Source organism: Cetorhinus maximus, chromosome 12 (genome assembly GCF_964194155.1).
Source record: "Cetorhinus maximus chromosome 12, sCetMax3.hap1.1, whole genome shotgun sequence".
In the NCBI taxonomy this organism is placed as follows: domain Eukaryota; kingdom Metazoa; phylum Chordata; class Chondrichthyes; order Lamniformes; family Cetorhinidae; genus Cetorhinus; species Cetorhinus maximus.
The window spans coordinates 121168160-121190176 of NC_135890.1; the positions used below are offsets into that span (position 1 = coordinate 121168160).

The 22017-nt window shown below is 44.8% G+C and overlaps 1 protein-coding gene across 1 annotated transcript in view; it reads right to left on the reverse strand.

The window, feature by feature from the left end:
• Nucleotides 1-1200: 1200 nt before the first annotated feature.
• The window catches only part of noc4l (nucleolar complex associated 4 homolog), a 43293-nt gene continuing 22476 nt past the window's right edge, over nucleotides 1201-22017 (reverse strand). The window contains exons 8-15 of the mRNA XM_078554527.1: nucleotides 20844-20894; nucleotides 15045-15156; nucleotides 13868-13928; nucleotides 12846-12956; nucleotides 8379-8542; nucleotides 7349-7431; nucleotides 5529-5642; nucleotides 1201-1446 (exon numbers count right to left, since the gene is read on the reverse strand). Coding sequence (XP_078410653.1) covers nucleotides 1330-1446; nucleotides 5529-5642; nucleotides 7349-7431; nucleotides 8379-8542; nucleotides 12846-12956; nucleotides 13868-13928; nucleotides 15045-15156; nucleotides 20844-20894 — 813 coding nt within the window. The 3' untranslated portion in view covers nucleotides 1201-1329. The remainder of the gene's footprint in view (nucleotides 1447-5528; nucleotides 5643-7348; nucleotides 7432-8378; nucleotides 8543-12845; nucleotides 12957-13867; nucleotides 13929-15044; nucleotides 15157-20843; nucleotides 20895-22017) is intronic.

A 22017-nucleotide genomic window follows, 5' to 3' on the forward strand; every position in this document is an offset into this window, starting at 1 on the left:
ATTATTTACTATCTATATTAATGACTTGGAGGAGGGGGCTGAGTGTAATGTATCCAAATTTGCTAACGATACAAAAATAGGTGGGAGGGCATGTTGTGATGAGGACATAAGGAATCTGGAAGGGGATATGGTTGGGTTGAGTGAGTGGGCAAAAACTTGGCAGATGGGAGTTTAATGTAAGAAAGTGTGAGGTCATGTGCTTTGGTAGGAAGAATCAAAAGACAGGCTATTATATAAATGGAGAGAGACTCCAAAAAAGTGCAGCACAGAGGGATCTGGATATTCTTGTGCATGAAACACAAAAGGTTAGCATGCAGGTGCAGCAAGTAATTAAGGCGGCAAATGGAATTTTGGCCTGTGTTGCTAGGGGGCTGGAGTTTAAAAATAGGGAAGTCTTGTTACAGCTGTACAGGGTGTTGGTGAGGCTTCACCTGGAGGACTGTGTACAGTTTTGGTCACCGTATTTAAGAAAAGATTTACTGGCATTGGAGGCAGTTCAAAAGAGATTCACTAGGCTGATTCCTGGGATGAAGGGGTTAATTTATCAAGAGCGGCTAAACAGGTTAGGCCTTTATTCATTAGAGTTTAGAAGAATGAGGGGTGATCTTTATGAAAGGTACAAGATTCTGAGGGGGCTTGACAGGGTAGATGTTGAGAAGACGTTTCCACTAGTGGGGTAATCTCGAACAAGGGGACATAGTTATAGAATAAGAGGATGCTCATTTAAAACTGAGATGTGAAGGAATTTCTTCTCTCAGAGGGTAGTGAATGTCTGGAATTCTCTACCCCAGAGAGTTGTGGAGGCTAGATCATGGAAAGTATTTAAAGAGGAGGTTGATAGATTTTTGAAATATCGGGGAGTTGAGGGCTGAGGAGCTGGCACAATAGAGGAGTTGAGGCCTGGGGCAGATCAGTCATGGTCTTATTGAATGGCGGGGTAGGCTTGAAGGGCCGAATGGCCTACTCCTGCTCCTATTTCTTATGCTCGTATTGACGCCAGCTTTTCTCCGCCACGTGTCGTCTTGTGATGGGTAACACAAAGGACAGAAACCCCAACAATAAGCGACTTTTCAGCTCCATGTGCAGTGTGTACACAATGGTTACACGCCTCTGAAAAGGTTCAGTCTCTCCTCCCCCTCAACTCATTCAAACCACAGAAACTATTGTAAAACAATGAAGATTCTTCATGTTAACCACAGGTGTACTACAAAGTTCTTTAATTAAAAAATTGATGGCTGTCACTGCATGAAAACAGAATACAATAACACAAAACTATATCAGATATGTCTGTTGCATCTTCGCAGCCAATGAAATATTTTGTGGTGACTGTTAGTCCAAAGTCCAATGTTGAGTCACCAGATCATTCTTCCTTGTCAATAACCCCATGGCTGGCTCAAAGTCCAACGGAGCTGATTTCGCTCTCTTCTTTGGTTCTTTTTCAAAAATCTGTTCAAAATACAAGTACAAATACAAGCGCTGAGAGAACTGAAGATGATGCAATCCATACCTTTGGTTCCCTTCTATCTAGACCACCCCCACCGAGCTCTGTAATTTTCAATTCCTCCCTAAATCCGTCCACTGCCCTTTCCTATCACGACCTTTTCTAATACCTAAAGCCCTCTGAGCCGATCTTTTGACCCCCCCCCACCCTCTGCCCTCTTTAGTCTCGCTGTCCATTTTGCTTCTTCCATGCGAAGTACTTTCTTATACTAAATGAAAGCTGTACAATATCTACGCTCCTCCAGTTCCGGCCTCTTGTGCTGCCCGATTTTAATCATTGGTGGCCGTGCTTTTAGCTGCCAAGGCCCTAAACTCTGGAGATCCCTCTCTAAAACTCCCTCTGCTTAAGAAGTTTCATAAAAGCTACCTCACCTGTCCTAATATCTCACAAAGTCAATCGGTGGCAAATTTTGTCCGATAACACTCCTGTGGAACACCTTGGAAAATTTTACTGTGTTGAAGGTGCTATATAAATGCAAGCTGTTGTTGGTCACGTATGGTGATTACTTCTCAGTCAGGCCCTGTAGCCAAGGACAGCGAGTGTGCTGTGGTCTGTCTCTCTATACTACATCTTCCGCAGGAACTGCTTGTGTCAGCAGTACGGGAAATCAGAGGCATCTCTGACGCTGGGGGTGAGAAGCTAAAGGAACCCACACAATTTGTTCAGTTTACGGATATCTGCAAACACCAGTGCACTCTGCAACATCAAATATCTTTAACGTCCATGCAACACAGTGAAGCCCACAGAAGTGTTACTGCTTTCATGAGTCAATGCAGGTCATGTTCGCCAATCAGACTAACTTCTCGTTTCTTAGTTTCTTGAAAACTAAGTGTAACATGGGAACATTTCATCAATGCTGTTAATCTCCATTTGTTAGGTGCAGATGTAACAGTACTGTCCATCTGCTTTGAACCTGCTGAATGAAGATAATTGAACCACAGATGTTTGCAGCACAGGGATCTATTTGGCTCACCATGCCTGTGCCAGCTCACTGCTAACCTCAAACTAATCCCACTGCCCCGCTCGCTCCCCACAGCCCTGTATCAATCCCAAAATAATCCCACGGCCCCGCTCTCTCCCCACAGCCCTGTATCAATCCCAAACTAATCCCACTGTCCCACTCACTCCCCACAGCCCTGTATCAATCCCAAAATAATCCCACTGTCCCACTCACTCCCCACAGCCCTGTATCGATCCCAAAATAATCCCACGGCCCTGCTCTCTCCCCACAACCCTGTATCAATCCCAAACTAATCCCACTGCCCCGCTCTCTCCCCACAGCCCTATATCAATCTCAAACTAATCCCACTGTCCCACTCACTCCCCACAGCCCTGTATCGATCCCAAAATAATCCCACTGTCCCACTCGCTCCCCACAGCCCTGTATCGATCCCAAAATAATCCCACTGTCCCACTCGCTCCCCACAGCCCTGTATCAATCCCAAAATAATCCCACTGTCCCACTCGCTCCCCACAGCCCTATATCAATCTCAAACTAATCCCACTGTCCCACTCTCTCCCCACAGCCCTGTATCGATCCCAAAATAATCCCACGGCCCTGCTCTCTCCCCACAGCCCTGTATCAATCCCAAACTAATCCCACTGCCCTGCTCTCTCCCCAAAGCCCTGTATCAATCCTAAACTAATCCCACTGCCCCGCTCTCTCCCCATAGCCCTGTATCAATCCGAAAATAATCCCACTGTCCTGCTCTCTCCCCATAGCTCTATATCAATCTCAAACTAATCCCACTGCCCCGCTCTCTCCCCACAGCCCTGTATCAATCCCAAAATAATCCCACTGTCCCACTCTCTCCCCACAGCCCTATATCAATCCCAAACTAATCCCACTGTCCCACTCTCTCCCCACAGCCCTGTATCAATCCCAAACTAATCCCACTGTCCCACTCTCTCTCCATAGCCCTATATCAATCCCAAACTAATCATACTGTCCCGCTCTCTCCCCATAGCCCTATATCAATCTCAAACTAATCCCACGGCCCCGCTCTCTCCCCACAGCCCTGTATCAATCCCAAACTAATCCTACTGTCCCGCTCTCTCCACATAGCCCTGAATCAATTCCAAGCTAATCCCACTACCTCCCTGTCCCATAGCCCTGTATGAGTCCCAGTATTCGGACTGCTATATGTTCTTCCCCATAATCCTGTACCCTCCTGTGCTTCAAACATTGATCTAATCTTCCCTTACAAAATGGTATGATCTCAGCCTCAACAACTTCCTGTGGTGAAAGTGTGTGTCCACAATGCATGTTGCATTGCACAGAATGCAAGTTATAAAGAATGAGCCCATGTGTTTAGTCGAGTTTGTCTATATAATATGAATAAACATTCCCAACATATTTCATTAATGGGAAAAGGGGGAGTGAAAAATCATTGTGTCGGAAGCAGTGTGGGACTTCCTTAGAGAGGTGATGAGGTAATACATACATCGCGATTCCTGTCTTTTTCTCACTGCCCTTTCTGGAGCAGTTTTTCAACACAGTCCGAGCCAAGTCAATGGCTCGACACAAGTGACTCGCCCAATGTCTATCTGAGGCAGTGCAGCAATGTCATTTATCAAATGCGTAATTTCATTGTCATTCCAATGCGTTTCCTGTACCATTACTCTGAAGAAATGCTGCACTAAGCTCATAGAGTTTCCAACATTCAGGTCTCCTTCTCAGTCGAATACGTCCTACATTAAAAATGTTTTAATCCCAGGATGTGGGTGTCACTGTCAAGGCCAGCACTGTATTACCCAGTTTGAGTTACCCTGAGGAGCAGGTGGTAAGCTACCATCTTGAACTGCTGTATTCTGATGATATTCCCATAAGGGAATTTAATCCAACAGCGTTAAATAATTGAAATATTAATGGCCAACTTGTCAATTCTATTGGGTCCACACATCCGATGTTACCTGGGCACGGTGAGTGATTTGCCATGGGTTATTTATCTTCTTTAAATTCCCACCTTGTAAACTGTTCACCATCACACATCCCTCAGCTTCTCAACAACCAGTCCAGGGCTGAGGTGTAAATGAAGCACCTTTCATTCTCAACCAAGAAGGGGCTTTATGTGGCTGAATAGGAACTAAAGTCCTGCTCACCCAACACAAGCAAGACTGCACCACAGGCTGCAATGTAAGCCTAGGCTGGAAGTTAAGTACAAAACTGCAACAATGGGCGACAGATTCAATCAGGGCTTTCAAAAAAGGAATTGGATAAGCACCTGAAGGGGTAAAAAGAAATTGGCAGGGTTACAGGGAGAGGGCCTGAGAGTGGGACTAGCTAAATTGCTCTTGCAGAGACCCAGCATGAACTCAATGGGCTGAATGGCCTCCTTCTGTGCTGTAACCATTCTATGAGCTGGGCCCTCTATTCTCATTTCAAGCACCAATTGGATTTTCAACAGACAACAGATCCAAGGTATTCTTGATCAGCTCTGTAAACATCAAACCAAATAACGTCTCAGAAGCCCAGCTTTTACTAAGTGCGATTCTGTTTATTCTGTGGGGGTTGCTGGTGAGGTTGCACTGATTACTCATCACGAGTTTCCCTTGGAAAGTACTGCTTTTACAACTGAGTGGCTTGCTAGGCCACTCCTTTAGAAGGCATTAAGAATCAACCTCTTGGCACGGGACTGGAGTGCAGACTGGATCTGTATGGGCATCCAGATCACTGACGATCATGTACAATCCAGTTGGGTTTTTTTAAAAATCCACCAGGTTTCATTGTCATTTTATCTGTGATTTAATTCATTCAATTTCACTACTTGCTATTGGTGGTATCTGAATTCTCAGCCTCCAGATTGCCACTTCCAGTATCAGAAACATTGCAAAACCATATCCTGGCATTCTACGATTCAGCAAAGTTGGTGATTTGCATTGAAATAATAAATCATGGGATCACAGCGTTCTTCTCCGGTTTCAATGATGTTAATTAACAATTCCATTCATTAGTTTGTGAAAACACAGATCAATAACCTGTAATACAGAAATCAAAACATAGCAGATAAACAAGGTTATTACTCACCTCTGCAACAGAAAGGTCGAGGAGTGTGGAAAGGTCAGTCTCTTGGCTGGACAAAGTTTTATTTATGGTAGCTGCAGCACTGGCAACGTCTGGATGGTAATGATTCTGCAGAGTCTGAACGAGAGACAGAGAGCAAAACAAAACTGACACTGTGCCATATTGAGCCATATTAAAACAACAAGCAGAGTTTATTGAGAGACCCCTCTTGGACATAGACTAAAGCTAGAGAGCACAGTCAAGGCACAATACACACCTACAGAATAAAAAAACATGCACAGAAAGTAACGCTTGAGAACAGAGGGCGTATAAGTTATATTGATTACTGAGGTGAGGGGATTGTCCAATAGTAAGAGATGGAGTAGAACCTGCCTAAACTCTGTAGGGCTAAGAAGAATGAGATGTGATCTCACTGTAACGTGGGCCAGAATACTGCGTTCGTCAGGCGGGCACGCACCCGACCCAAACGAGCGTAAAATGACGAACGATATTTCAGTTGGCGGGCGTGTGCGGGGGTGGGCAGCGCACCCGCTGACAATTAACATGTCTATTGAGGCCATTAAAGGTCTAATTGAATAAAATTTTTCACTGCCTGTCCAGCCTTATGGCCTTTGGATTTTTTAGGAAACCTCATCCACAGGCGGGATGAGGTTTCCAACAGCAATTAAAAATTAAATTAAAATTTTAACATTTCACTCACAACATGTCCCCGCTCATGTGACAAAGTCACACATGAGGGACATGTTTTTTTAACATTTAAAAATTCTTTATTTTTTAATTTTCAAAAATCTTCATCTCCCCGAGGCAGCTCTGTGCCTCAGGGAACTTTTCCTGCGCGCACGCCCTCCACCCCCGCCCCCACCCCCGCCCCAACACAGGCAGCGCATTTTTCACACTGGATAGGCCTTAACTGGCCCACCCTGTGTGAAATCGCCATCGGGCTCCAATCGCAGGCAGCAGTCCGCTTCCTGCCTGCTCCCGCTTGCCCCCCCCCCCCGCCGAGGGCAAAATTCCGGCCGTAAGATTCTTGGAGGGCTGGACAGGGTAGATACCAAGAGACTGTTCTCCCCCGGCTGGAGAGACTAGAGTGAGGGGGGGTGCCATAGTCTCAGGATAAGGTGTCAGTGATTTTGGACTGAGATGAGGAGAAATTTCTTCACTCAAGAGGGTTGTGAATCTTTGGAATTATCTACCCCAGAGGGTTGTGGATGCTCAGTCGTTGAGTATATTCGAGGTGAAGTTTGAGAGAGTTTTGGACACTAAGGGAATTAAGGAATATGGGGATAGTGCGGGAAAGTAGTATTGAGCTAGAAGATCAGCTGTGATCTTATTGAACAGCAGAACAGGCTCGAGGTGTCGAGTGGTCTACTCCTGCTCCTAATTATTATGTCTAAGTCAGTGATGTATTTTCCATAATGCATCTAGAAGGACAAGGGCAGCAGATTCGTGGGAACACCATGGACAGTGGAATTAGTTTGGGATTGATACAGGGCAAGTTCCCTCCATGCCACACAGAATCCTGACTTGGAAATATATCAGCCGTTCCTTCACTGTCGCTGGGTCAAAATCCTGGAACTCCCTCCCTAACAGCACTGTGGGTGTTCCTACACCACAGGGACTGCAAAGGTTCAAGAAGGCAGCTCACCACCACCTTCTCAAGGGCAATTAGGGATGGGCAATAAATGTTGGCCTAGACAGCGACACCCACATCCCCATGAGCAAATCATTTTTTAAAAATGGTACCTGGGATTAGAATATCAAGACACGTTTCTGGATGAGACATTTCAAACAGGAGAGAAACTTTACCCAGTAAACTGACCAACCTGGATTTCCCACAGAGAACTCTCCATCGCTCTGCATTTTACGGGATCTTCCTCGTCCATTATGTATGGGTCAGCGGAAATATCTGGAAAACACCCAAAGTTACTACAAAGTGACTTTCCACTAGAGCTTGGAGGGGGGTAGATGATGACATAGTGGTAATATCACTGGACTAGTCATCCAGAGGCCCAAGCCAAAGCCCTGGGGACACAGGCTCAAATCCCACCATCGTAGCTGGTGGAATGTAAATCCAATTAATAAATCTGGAATATAAAGCTAGTCTCAGTAATGGTGACCGTGACAACTACCGTCAATTATTGTAAAAACCTACCTGGTTCATTAATGTCCTTTAGGGAAGGACATCTGCTGTCCTTACCTGGTCTGGTCGACATGTGACTCCACATCCACAGTAATGTGCTGGACTCTTAACTGCCCCCCGAAATGGCCCAAGAAGCCACTCAGTTCAAGGGCAATTAGGGATGGGCAACACACGCTGGCCTCGCAGCAACACCCACATCCCACGAGAAGAATAAAGAGAAAAAAGCATCACCTCGAATCGGTTACTCAAACAGGGCAGAGTAAAATCAAAATCAAACTGATCAGCGTCAGATTAAACAATACTATAAAACAAAACTGTAATTTGCGCAAACCAAGTTGGAAAGATAGGATCTTACAGTGCCGAAGGAGGCCATTCAGCCCATTGTGTGTCGGCTCTTTGAAAGAGCTAATCCTATTCGTTCCAGTTTTACCCCCAACCCTGCAAATGCTTCCTTTTCAAATATTTATCCAATTCTCTTTCGAAACGTACTACTGAATCTGTTTGGTACTGGCCACCAATAAAGAAATCTCTGGTTTGATGCTCCGTGATTATCAGTAAGAGGCTTCTCAGGTTCTGTTACATTTAAATTAGCACAGGAGAAACATGCGGCAAAAACGTAGGTACGATCGCAAGAGTGGCATCATCACACGGCCAACACAGATTTCGATTCAGATCATTCACAGCAGCCACGACAATGGCAAAAGGAGCAGTACCTTGAGTTTCGCTGGGCCTGTGAATTAGAGGCTTGCATGATGGATGTCGACGGATGAGGTTACAGATTAACGGAATGAGCATCAGCAGGGCCTGAGGTGGCGAGGTTAGGGCCAGTCGAGCTAAGCGCTTGCTAAACGCTGCCACAAGATAGGCTGGTAAATGGCTGGATAAAGGAAAAGAAAAATCAAACCTTTACTGGTCTGTCCACAACCCAGGTGGTCAGGATAATAGAGCAAGTAAATGATGCTAAATCTTCATAAGTCGCTGGTTATGGACCTCTACTACCCAATTCTGGGCACCGGAGGGATGTCAAGGCCCGTGGGGTCACAGAAGACTTACAGCACAGAACGAGTCCATTCAGCCCATGCTGTCCGGACCGGCCAAGAAAATGCTGTCCAGCCTAATCCCACTTCTGCCCTCTGAGTCTGTAGCCCAATAGGTTTCAAGTGCATATCCAAGTGTTTTAGCAATGCAATGAGGGTTTCTGCCTCTGCCACACTTTCAGACAGAGAGTTCCAAACCTACACCACCCTCTGGGTGAAAAATTACTCAACACCACCCCCCCTGGTTATTGACCTCTCTGATAAGGAAAAAAAGTCCTTCCTGTCCACTCTTTTTAGGCTTCTCGTAGTTTTATGTGCATCAAATAAATTTCCCCTTAGCCACCTCTGTTCCAAGGAGAACAACCCCAGCCTATCCAATCTTTCCTCACAGTTAAAATACTCCATTCCTGGCAACATCCTCGTAAATCTCCTCTGTAGCCTCTCTGGTGTGGTCACACCCTTTCTGTTATGCAGTGATCAGATCTGTTTGCTCTTTGGCTGTGGTTTTATACAGCTCTAGTATAATCTCTCTGCTCATTCATAAAAAAGAAAGTATCCCATATGTTCTCTTAATCAGCTTGTCTACCTGTCCTGCTACAATCAGGGATCTGTCAGCATGAGCTCCAAGATCTCCTTGTTCCTCTACACTTCTCACTATCCTGCCATTTATTGTGCATTCCTTTGCCCTCCCCAAATGCATTACCCCTCACTTCTCTGGACTGAATTTCATCTGCCGCTTTTCCAACCACCTGACCAGTCCATTGCTATCTTTCTGCAGTCCACAGCTTTCTTCCTCATCATCAACCACACGTCCAATTTTTATATCAATTCTACAGCACAGAAACAGGCCATTGAGCCCAGCTGGACGATGCTGGCATTTTATATTCCACGTGAGCCTCCTACCATCCCTTTTTGTTTAACCCTATCAGCTTATCCTTTATTCTTTACTCTCTCATGTACTTAGAGCTTCCCCTTAAATGCACCTATGCTATTAATGTTGCAAAAGTTAATTTGTTTTAGTAATTAGAGCATAGGATGAAGCCTAATTAATGTCTAAGTCACCAGAATCTATTTCAGTTTGCACCCACTAGGCACATAACTTCCAACAGCAGAACCACGAGCTTTAAGAATAATAGACCACAATCCGGGTCATGAAATTAGCAACAACAGGTAAAAAAGGCAACACCTACACACTCAAAAGGAATTTCCAAGGCATGATTTATATTGTACAAGTTGATGGGATGTCCTACAATTCAACTTCTAAACCTCATCCTCAAGCGTTGCTCCAACCCTCACCCCTCCCAACTTCTTCAATATCCGACAGTCCTACACGTTTTCTTTGCTATTCAAACTTTGATCCATTGCGCATTCCCCTCTTTCTTCCACAGCTTTCAGTGACCCTGCCCCCACACTATGGAATTCCTTCCCTTTACCCCTCCATCTCATCTCAATATTCACCCACCTTGAATCCTCATCAATGCCTAATCTTTACCACCACCTTTTGGCCACCATTACTAGACTCTTTCCTATTCCTATTTGGTCTGATCCCCAAGCGAAGGGTGCTATATAAATGCAGGTTGCCATGGAAATCAAACAGTGCAATGTAACATTCTATAAAGCCATCGCCAATGTATTGTTAACTTTATCACAGGCTAGTTCCAAAGTCGCAGAACCATGGGCACGGTCAAGGATAAAACAGCACAAGCAATCTGTGTGGTACCGCACAGGAATGCTCGGCAACATTTACAAACAAAAATGAAAGGAAGCTGTGTTCCTAGATGCAAGAACGACAGCAAATAAATGAGAAGCCAAAATAGAAAGTTACAATGTCAACTGCAAAACAAATATACAACATAAGACCCAGCGAGAAAAGTAGCTTCAACATCGCCAGGAGGAAAAGGAAGCCTGAAAGAATGCAAAGTTGTATCTAAATTAGGAATACAAGAAAACAAGAAATTGTAATATTTTTCTGCTGGTAATAACCAGGCATATTTTCTTATGTACTGGAAGCCAGGCTGTGATTGGATTAAGAGCTAGAGTGACGGCAAGGGTCTATAGTCAACAGGAAGAAGTAGTTTTGATATGTTAATGAACCAAGAGGAACTTCAATCAGAGTTTTACATAAAGCAATGACAGGAATAGTTTGAATATTTCACCCCTCTCCTATTTTTACTTAGTTCTGTTGCAGGGTCATGAGGACTCGAAACGTCAACTCTACTCCTCTCCGCCGATGCTGCCAGACCTGCTGAGTTTTTCCAGGTATTTTTTATTTTTTGTTTTTGATATATATATATTTTTGTTTTTATATAATTTGAATTGAGTTGTTTTAGTTCAAAGTGGTATATATGCAGGTTGTAAAAAGGTGCAAGCAGGTGAGGTAAAGATAGGGTAAGATTGCTTTTTTACAAATCTAAGAACGATTTAATCAATTCTGGCAGGAAAGCATTTCTGAAGAGACTGGTTGAAATAATAGACGGATCAAAGGGAAGGAACCGCATTTAAGGAAATACTGAAGCCTATGTGAAGGGGTACCTGGTCAGAACTCCCGGAAGACAGTGTGGGCACAGCTTCCTTTTATTTTTGTTTGTAAATGTTGTCGAGCATTCCTGTGTCAGCTTCAGAGGACACCCCAAGGAAAAAGGCACTGTGGGGTAAAAATTACTGGAATTTTATAGATTTTAAAATCTATAAGGGTAGTCGCTGAACAGAAAAGGGAAAGGTTAGCTCTGAGGGTAGTCAAAATTTGTGGAACTGTTTTAAGGTACTGTGTACTGTGTAAACCATTCTTGTACAGCGTAATCATTTTTTTCCCCCCTTTATCCTTTTAATAAACGTTTACTTTACCATAAAACCACCACAAGTAGTCGGGTCATCGTTTCCTGATGTCAGAGCCGCTCCTCATACTACACGAATCTCAGAAACCTTTTTGGCAGCTGTTTCAAGTTTCCCTCTGGGATTTGAGCAGCGCGGCGTTTACCATCCGCCGTGCCATAACGCCATATACACCCCCACAAATTTCAATCGGTCAGATACACAGGGGTAAAGGATGGCTGCAACTCAGCTGTGGAGAGCAAATCCAATCTAGAGGTTTACTGTTATCATCTGAAATTTTTTTAACCATGCCCTTTACATCCAAGTCCAAATCATTGATATATATTGCTGGGTCCTTTGCTTTTTGTGATAAATATCGATGATTTGGACTTGAATAGATTGGAAGCCAAAGCAATCCATTACATCAGCCATGATCGATTTGGTTTTGGGAAGCGCTGTGGAACTAGAGGGGCTTTAGCAGTGATGGGTGTTAAGTGAAAGAGGCATAGAATACCAGCAAGTAGTTGCACACCTGCTTTGTGGATTAGGGAAAAACATTCGACTTGGCTAAAGCTGTTGATGGTGTTAGAGGTTCTCAGAGTTGATGGATTATAAAAGGAGTAACTGTTTCTGTTGGTAGAGGGGTTGGTAATTAGAGGATACAGATTTAAGGTGAAAGGCAAAAGATCTAGAGGCGACATGAAGAAAAGTTTTAGTTTACGCTGCAAGTTATGATTTGGAATGCACAGCCTGAAAAGATGGTGGAAGGAGTTACAGATTCAAAAGAGGACAGGATAAATGCTTGAAGGAAAACAAAATTCAGGGGGCTATGGGGATAGAGGAAGGGGAGTGGAACTAACCTGATAGCTTTTTCAAGGAGCTGGTACAGGCATGATGGGCCAAATGGCCTCATTCTGTGCTGTATGATTCCATGACTCTACTTCACAAACAGAAATGCACAGGTCCCCAGCTGCAGACAGACAAGCCATGGAGGGCTTAATTGAAAAGAAGGGACTTGGTAAAGTGGGGAAAATAGGGGAGGGGATTTAGGCAGAGAATGTCAGAGATTTGGGGTGAAGGATCTGCCATTAACAGTGGGGTCAACGGGGATGTATGAAAAGTGAACGTACATTGGAAGCGAGGAGAAATAATAATGAGCTTGTGGAATGCAACCAGCTGCAGTGAAGGTGCACGAACCGATTGTATCTTCTTGCATTGTCAGAGCAGGACAGATAGAAATCTAACCAAATATACAGGGTTTGGTAATGTGGCTTTGAACCTGTACTTTCGAGTGTAAACAGGAGACTGGGTGATATGGTTGCAAATACTGACCTGGAGGATAAGAACAAATCCAGCAGGTGAAAGAATCGTGCCCGGTATTTCACATGCAGCACAGACGGGTCCAGCAAACTGTACAGCTTCTTGTAAAAGTCGGGGTATTCTCTATCCACACAGAAAAAAGAAACAAGCATTTACAAAATTAAAAAAATATAAAAGTTAGATAGTCCCTTAAGCAACCTATGTTTCACAGTTCAGAATTTTCTGAAGCAATTAAGCTGCAGCTCTGAGCAGCAGAGAGAAGCACACAGGTCGAAGAGCTTCACTAGAATGGGGGACAAGTTCTCCTCAGAGCAGAGACAGTTAAAGGGAGAATTAAGAGTGTGTTTCAAATCATTAAGGTTTTTTTTAAATATCGTAAATAAGGAGAAACTGCTTCCACTGGTACATAGGCACAGACTGTCTGCATACGCACACGGAATGCACGCACAAATACACGCACAAATACACGAGAATTACACACACACCCACCCAGAGGGAATGCACACACAGATACATGAGAAATGCAGACACACAGTACACAGACACGAGAAATACAGACACACATACACGCACACACACCCCCACCCAGATACACAAGAAATACAGGCAGTACAGGCACACACACATAGACACATGAGAAATAGACATACACACACAGAGTTTACACACACACCTCCACCCACAGGGAATGCACACACAGATACATGCTATACACACACACACATTGCACCCAGACTGTGCACATATGCAGACGACACAAGGACAACACTCACAAGGAATCCAGATGGTCAATATAATTTCAAATACATACACCTGGATTGCACACACTACAGAGATGATACATTTGTGAGTTGTGCTATTTGTGAAAGTTCACATTCACACCAGGTCAAATCAATAACTGCTGGTCTTTATTTATAAAAAGGCTAAACCTTCCCAAATTTGATTTCAGATTTAGAGGATTAGCTGTGGTCTAATGAAGGAGCTAGGGTTGTGGTTTATTAACTGCTAATGTTCAACAAGACAGAGAAACTTACAGGTTATGATGATGGATAAGATAGAAGAGTCCATTTAAGGCAAGTAGGCTAATGGCTCCTCCTACAAAAGTCAAGGATACAATGTCAGTTAAACCTTTCACAGAGGGCAAAGTCCACAAACAGGACAAGCAAGAATCAGTACTGGTATCTACACTAGTCACCTGCTCTCATCCTGTGGTATATGGAAGCATTCTAAGGCACTTTCGAACTGGACAGGATTTTGGGAAGAGGGTTGGGCCAATGACTAAAAGACACTGTTGAGGAAACCTTACAAACTGGGAGGAGAATGGAAAAGAGGCAAAAACTGGTGTGGCAAGATGGGAGGGTTAGGGACGAAGCTACAGAGTGTCAAACTGGCAGCTAAAGGACCTACCAATGATGGTGGAGTCACAAAGGTGCATTTGTAAAGGACCTTTCATGACATCAGGAAGTCCCAAAGCGCTTTACAGCCAATGACATGCTTTTGAAGTGTAGTCACTGTTACAAGAGAGGAAATACAGCAGTGAGCATAGAGGTGACTGGTGAAGGGGACTTGCTGTGATTCAGGATATAAGGGAACTCAGTGTTACATTTCGAAACCATTCCAATTATAACCGGATACTGGGCAGTGTAGGTCAATCCTCATTGCGAGGATGTGAACTCTGCTTAAGGGAAAAAGCAGTTTGCTTGATCATCACCCATCTGCCATCTTAAATATCCACTCCCCTCACCACCGACGCATAGTGGGGGGAATGTGTATGTACCATCTACAAGATGTGCTGCAGGAATTCACCAAGGCTCCTTAGAAAGCACCTTCCAAACCCATGACCACTACCACCTAGAAGGACAAGGGCAGCAGATAGATGGGAACACCACCATCTGGAAGTTCCCCTCCAAGTAACTCACCATCCTGACTTGGAAATATATCGCCGTTCCTTCACTGTCGCTGAGTCAAAATCCTGGAACTTGCTTCCTAACAGCACTGTGGGTGTACCTACACCACATGGGCTGCAGCAGTTCAAGAGGCAGCTCACCACCACCTTCTCAAGGGCAATTAGGGGTGGGCAATAAATGTTGGTCTAAACAGCGACACTCACATCCCATGAAAGAATGAAAAACAGAGATGCACAAACAAGCAAATAATCAGACTGATTTTTAATTTAAAAAGACAGTACATTCTACATTCTTGTTCACATACCTATCTCGTAAGCTGCCGTAAGGAAATCAATCATCAGGGTTGGCTTGCTCATGTTTGGCAAAATGGACTCATGCAAAATCACCAGCACCTTCTTATAAAGGTTAGTCGATAACTGTTTAAAAAACAAAGTTCTGTTTCAGACCTTCACTAATATTTCAGCCTCGTAAGTGGATTTTCCATTTTTACTCACGTAACCAAGGCTTGTTCATCCTGCAATGACAGCTTCCATGTGATTCAGTCCCGAGTGGTTTTTTAACAACGAGTTTTTTATATATATATATATATATAACTGGTAACTGTATTGTTCTTACACAACTGTTCTACTGTATTACATTACCTGATAATTAATATAACCTGTTATTCCCAAGGATTTCAAGATGATCAGATGTGACCTTTGTGGATTACCATTAAGATAAACGCGGTTTCTGACAGTCTCATAAGCTCAAGGTATCCCTGCCCACTCACTCTAAAATTAGACCCTAATAAGCTGGGGTCTGATGATGTATTTTTTTTATTCTTTCACAGGATGTGGGCTTCGCTGGCTGGGCCAGCATTTATTGCCCATCCCTAATCGCCCTTGAGAAGGTGGTGGTGAGCCGCCTTCATAAACCGTTGCAGTCCCTGTGGTCCTGTCCCTGACTAAGTTATTAACTATCTGTCAACTGTAAGCAGAAACAGAAAATGCTAAGTATCCATGAAGAGAGAAACAGAGCTAACAGCTCAATAGAATTGGGAGATTTAACAGGTTTTAAGCTAGTACAGAGGCAGGGAAAGGTGGGGAGTGACAGGGAGAAGAACAAGAGCAAAGGCCTTTGATAGGGCAGAACCCTTTCGCTGAACCTGCACTTGCTTAAAACCTGTAACATCTCTAACCACGCCACATTCATTGTCCTTCTCTCATTGCCCTGAGGCAGTGAAGCTGGTCCTTTCTCGCATAGCCATTGTTGGTTTGTATTGGGCACTTCCCAGGGCACTGGGAGCTAATCGCATGATGTGGGGCTCGAGTCACATGTGGGCTAGGCTAGGCTAGGAATGGTGGCGCAGGGCAGTGGGGAAGCAGTTGGGTTTTTAAGGCAATTTGTTAAGCTTTCCATGGTCATTCCTCAGAATGCCAGCCCATAAGCAAACGGATTTCAATTTCACAATACTTAACTCTTAGACCTCATGACCTTGGGGGGGGCGGGGGCTGGATTTTACCAATGGTATTCTCTTGGATAATATAAAATGCGTTACTGCCTGTGGTACAATAACAGGTAGAGCAGTGTCACACTGTGTGCACTACGATCCACACTGTAATAACTGCTGGGCTTCAGTAGTCAGTGATCATACAGCTAACTGAATGGTGAGCACACTACACTTCGAGCCCCATAAGTCAAGTGGCTGTAAAGCTTTCCATTTAATTCACTCACTTGTAAAAATAAATCTATTTTACTTTGATGGTCGAGCTGATACCGCTGAAGGTTTAGCAATGACATCCTTTAACTATCATTATTGATAAAAAGAAACACACAAGTTTGATTCTCACGGGTCATCGAGTCATTTGTTTCTTGCATCTTACCACAATTAAGTTCCATTATGACTGAATGCCATTTGACACACTACCAGCACCATCAAGAGGAGAAATCCTAAACGAGCGGCCCCGCGGGAAAATCGGAAAGCTGATTTCGGCTGCAAGCCTGACTGCTGGAAATCAGGTGGTGATGGGAGGTCAACAGGACAGCTCTGGGCTTGTGCGGTGCTTTTCCTTCACCTGTCTCACGATATTACATGTCTCTGGGAGGGGCAAGGAGTGGATTTACTGCGACGCACAAGATATCACGACTGTATGGGGCAAGCTGGCTGGCTGGCTGTGGGCTTGTTTTCTGTTGTAGGTCATAATTGGGCATCTGTTTTCATGTGCAGCTCCTGACCAAACCTGCGCTGTGCCGGGCAGGAAGATCTCTGACAGCCTTGCGCTGCTCAGGGATACGATTGCCTATGTGCAGGACAGGGGTGTGGGCACCTGCCTCATCAGCCTGGATCAGGAGAAGGCCTTTGACAGAATATCGCACGCCTACATGGTGGATGTGCTCTCCAAAATGGGGTTTGGGGAGGGAATCCGCAACTGGATCCAACTGCTCTACATTAACATCAGTAGCGCAGTCTCAATCAATGGGTGGGAATCAGATAGCTTTCCTATTAAATCTGGAGTCAGGCAGGGCTGTCCTCTCTCCCCTGTCCTGTTTGTGTGTTGCATAGAACCCTTTGCTGAGTCCATCAGGGAGGATCCGGGCATAAGAGGAGTGACAATCCCAGGCAGTGGAGGCACTCAGGTCAAAGCCTCCCTGTACATGGACGATGTCGCAGTCTTCTGCTCAGATCCGCTGTCGGTGCGCAGATTGATCCACAGCTGCGACCAGTTCGAACTGGCCTTGGGAGCCAAGGTAAATCGTGGGAAGAGCGAGGCCATGTTCTTTGGGAACTGGGCTGACCGATCCTTTGTCCCCTTCACTGTCAGGGCTGACGGCCTGAAGGTGCTGGGGATATGGTTCGGAGGGACCAGAGCATGCATTAGAAACTGGAAGGAGCGAGTGTCTATGGTGAAGAGGAAACTGGGCATGTGGGAGCGACGCTCCCTCTCCATTGTGGGTAAGAACCTGGTCATCAGACGTGAGGCACTCTCGCTGTTGCTGTACGTGGCGCAGGTCTGGCCCATTCCAGACTCCTGCGCGATGGCGATCACCCGGGCCATCTTTCGCTTTATCTGGAGGTCGAAAATAGATCGTGTCTGCAGGGACGCGATGTACAAGCCGCCAGATAAAGGGGGAAAAAACATGCCCAACATCGCCCTCATACTGATGGCCACTTTTGTGTGCGGCTGCATCAAGCGGTGTGTAGACCCTCAGTATACAAACACCAAGTGTCACTATTCTACCTGTCCCCGGTGTTGTGAAGGATGGGTCTGGCCACGCTGCCGCGGAACGCTCCAAGTAGTTGGACCGTGCCATACCACCTGTCCCTCGTGGAAAAATTTATGCAGAGAAACACCTTTGACCACAAGTCCATCAGGCAGTGGTCGGCACGTAATGTCTTAGAGGCCCTGCGGGAAAAGGAAAGGGTGGATTCTGTCGGATGGTTCCCCGAGCGGACTGTCAAAGTCATTTGGCAGAATGCCTCATCACCAGAACTTTCCAACAAGCACCAAAGTGTAGCTTGGCTGGTGGTGAGAAAGGCCCTCCCTGTCAGATCCTTCCTACACGCCAGGAGTCTCACTCCCTCTGCACGTTGCCCTCAAGGTGGCTGTGGTGGGGAAGAGACCATTATTCACCTCCTGGTGGATTGTGCCTTTGCAAAGAAGATCTGGAGAGAGACACAGTGGTTTCTGTCGAGGTTCATCCCGAGCAGTTCTGTGACACAGGACTCTGTGCTCTATGGGCTGTTCCCAGGGACACACACCGAGACAAACATCAACTGCAGCTGGAGGATCATCAACTCGGTGAAAGACGCTCTTTGGTCTGCCCGAAACTTGTTGGACTTCCAGCGCAAAGAGTTGTCCCCGACCGAGTGTTGCAGACTGGCACATTCCAAAGTCCAGGACTACGTGCTGAGGGACGCACTAAAGCTTGGGGCAGCCGCCGCAAAGGCGCAATGGGGAAGGGTCGCTGTCTAAGACCTTTCTGCCACAGGGCACCGAGGGGCTGGGAACTGTTTAAACCCCCTCGGGCTGTACAGCTCAAAATGAATGTCTGCAAATGATTGTAATATTCATTTTTTGTATCAATGCATTTCGTGATACACGTTGTAAAAGTTGAACCTGATTGTATTTTTGTTTTGGTGATTTTGAAATGGCTTGAAATGTTGTTGAAGATATTTTGTGAATAAAGTATATTTTTGCAAAAAAAAAAATTTCCAAATTCTGTAAGTTATGAGCGACACCATTGACGGTAATGAAATGATCCTGCAGTACCTCCAGGAGGATAGTCTCTCAGTAAATGGACTTAGAATCTGAAATTCCTGAGGTAACACAAGTGGAGACATTTAATCGTTCCTGCTGGCTCCGATATAAAGGAATGGGAGGTTATTAATCACCCATTTACTGACTCCTTATAGCAGAGCCAGCAGGTACCTTGATAGCAGCCTGGTTAGAGGGAGCTGGGGGATAGGAAGTCTGAGAGACAAAGATGGAATAGGAAATTTTATATTAGAATCTTGCAACACAAAAGACGACCACGCAGCCCATGGTACCTGTATCAGCTCTTAGAAAAAGCTATTCAATTAGCTCCATCCACATTAGGAGGAGCTGGTGGCACAGTGATAATGTCACTGGAACATTAATCCAGAGGCCCAGGCTAATGCTCTGGGGGCCACGGGTTCAAATCCCACCTCGGCAGCCGGTAGAATCTGAATTCGGTTAATAAATCTGGAATTGAAAGCTAATCTCAGTAATGGTGACCGTAAAACTATCAATTGTTGTAAAAACCCATTTGGTAGGGAAGGAAATCTGCCATCCTTACTCGCTCTGGCCTACATGTGACTCCAGACCCACCGCAATGTAGACTGCCGTCTGAAAGGGCCGAGCAAGCCACTCAGTTCAATTAGGGATGGGCAACAAATGCTGACCTCGGCAGCGACACCCACATCCCACCGAGGGACAAAGAACAAAAACTCTTTGTCCACAGCCCTGAATACTTCTCCCCTTCAAGTATTCATTAAAAGGTGCACGTTTTTTTTTAAACAGAAACTGTGAAAGAGAATAAAGCCATCAGTGTTAAACTGCTGTTTTCATAGCAAGTACACTACATCACCACAGAGTTATGTGATATTGCAGAAATACACATCCTGTTTACTGCTTAAAATGCCTTCAAGTTTCACAATAACAGCTCAGCCACTTGCAGGGTTGAGAATCGATCAATGTTCCACAAACAAGCTTGAAAGGAACAGATCAGGACAGGGATCTATGGATAAAGCTTGCCACAGTCCTGTACCTGAGGTGAATTCATTGGAAAGAAAAGGAGAGGTCCACGAGAATCCTTCAAATTATGATACTCACCACTAGCTACCCCCACATTAAGCGTTAAGGCAGAGGTAATTTCTCAGGGTGTTCTCTGAAGTGAGTTAAACTTGTACTGAACCTTGGTTAAACAACACTTGGAGCACTGTGCTCAGCTCTGGTCTCCATGTTAACAGAGGCACAGGGGAAGGTGCAAAAAAGGTTCACAAGTATGATCCCAGAACTGAGAGGTCATATGTATCAGGAAAGGTTGATCAGACTGGGCTCTCTTCTCTAGAAAAGAGAAGACTGAGGGGGCTTCATGGGTTAGATCTGGGGAAAACCAGAATTAGGGGGTCATATACACAGGGTAGTCACTAATAAATCCAATGAGGAATTCAGAAGAAACTTCTTTACCCAGAGAGTGGTGAGAATGTGAACATCATTAGGAAAAGGAGTGGTTGAGGTACAGATACACTTCAGAGGAAGTTGAATAAACACAAGAGTGAGAAAGGAATAGAGGGATATGCTGATGGTGTGGACAGAGGCTTGTGTGGGTCATAAACAACAGCAAAGGACAGTTGAGCCGAATGACCTGTTACATGCTGGGAATACTTTGCAATATCGTTACAGCATAAGAGGAATAGTTCCATTTTCCTCTTAATATTTAAGAGGAAGGTTAACTGAAGGAATATGATTGAATGCTACAGACATATAAATGAAATAACGGTACATATGTGAAATATAACCTCAGTCCAAACCAGAACACAGAACCAGCAAACGAGTTAAAGGCAACACGCATGGGAGGCATAATTTTTGAAGGGGCTTACTTTGTGTTTAAGGTACGCCAGCCACAGTCGCTCAAATATTCTTCTGTGCTCCTGTTTGTGAGAATGTAGAAATTAGTATAAGACACAATGAAATCAGTGCAAGCCAAATAGACAATTAGCTGCTCTGATCAGACCACCAATACATAACTAGCTCATTCCACTACAGAGTCACATTTAGTCGTAGAACAGGAGTGAACAGAAAAGGCGTTCTGTTTTTCCATATTAGTTTCCCATCTTTCTCATTCCCAGGTGTCACCAATATACAAGGTATTATTTGGCCCACAAGATTGCTGGAAAAATTGGCCAATTTCAGTGCAGCCATAATAATCATAGAATGGTTACAGTGCAGAAGAAGGCCACTCAGCCTGTCATGTCCATGCTGGCTCACTGCCGGAGCAACTCATTTCATTCCAACACCCCCCACCACTTTTTCCATAGCACTGCAAATTTTTCCTCTTCAGATCTTAAGCCAATTCCCATTTCAAAGCCACGATTAAATATGCCTCCACCACCCTCTCAGGCACTGGATCCCAGATCCTAACCACTCACTGTATAAATAAGCTTTTTCTCATGTCACCATTGCTTCTTTCACCAATCACCTTCGATCTGTGCCCTTTCGTTCTCAACCCTTCCACCAATGGGAACAGTTTCTCCTTATCTGCTCTGTCCAGACCCCTCATGATTTTGACCACCTTGATCAAATCTCCTCCCAACCTTCTCTTTGCAGAGAACAACCCCAGCTTCTCTAATCTATCTTCATAACTGAAGTCCTTCACCCCTGGAACCATTCTGGTCAATCTTTTTCTGCACCATCTCTAATGCCTTCGCCTCCTTTCTAAGGTGTGGTGTCCAGAATTAGACACAATACACTAGTTGAGGCTGAACCAGTGTTTTATAAAGGTCCAGGACAACATCCTTCTTTTTGTTAAGAGAATGAGATTTATGCATCCATTATAAATATGTGCTCTGCAATGTAATGCCTTCAAAGAAATCTTGGACATGGCGGACAAGAGTCAGGGAAGTTTTAACGAAGTTTGAACTATTAATTTGCCAAGTTATGATGACTAAGCAGCCACACCCACAAAGCTAGGGGCAACGAAGCAACTTAAAAGGACATCATAAGCACCAGGTAAAGCCCATGATCTGAGAGAGCAAGTTTGTGGAATCTGCACGA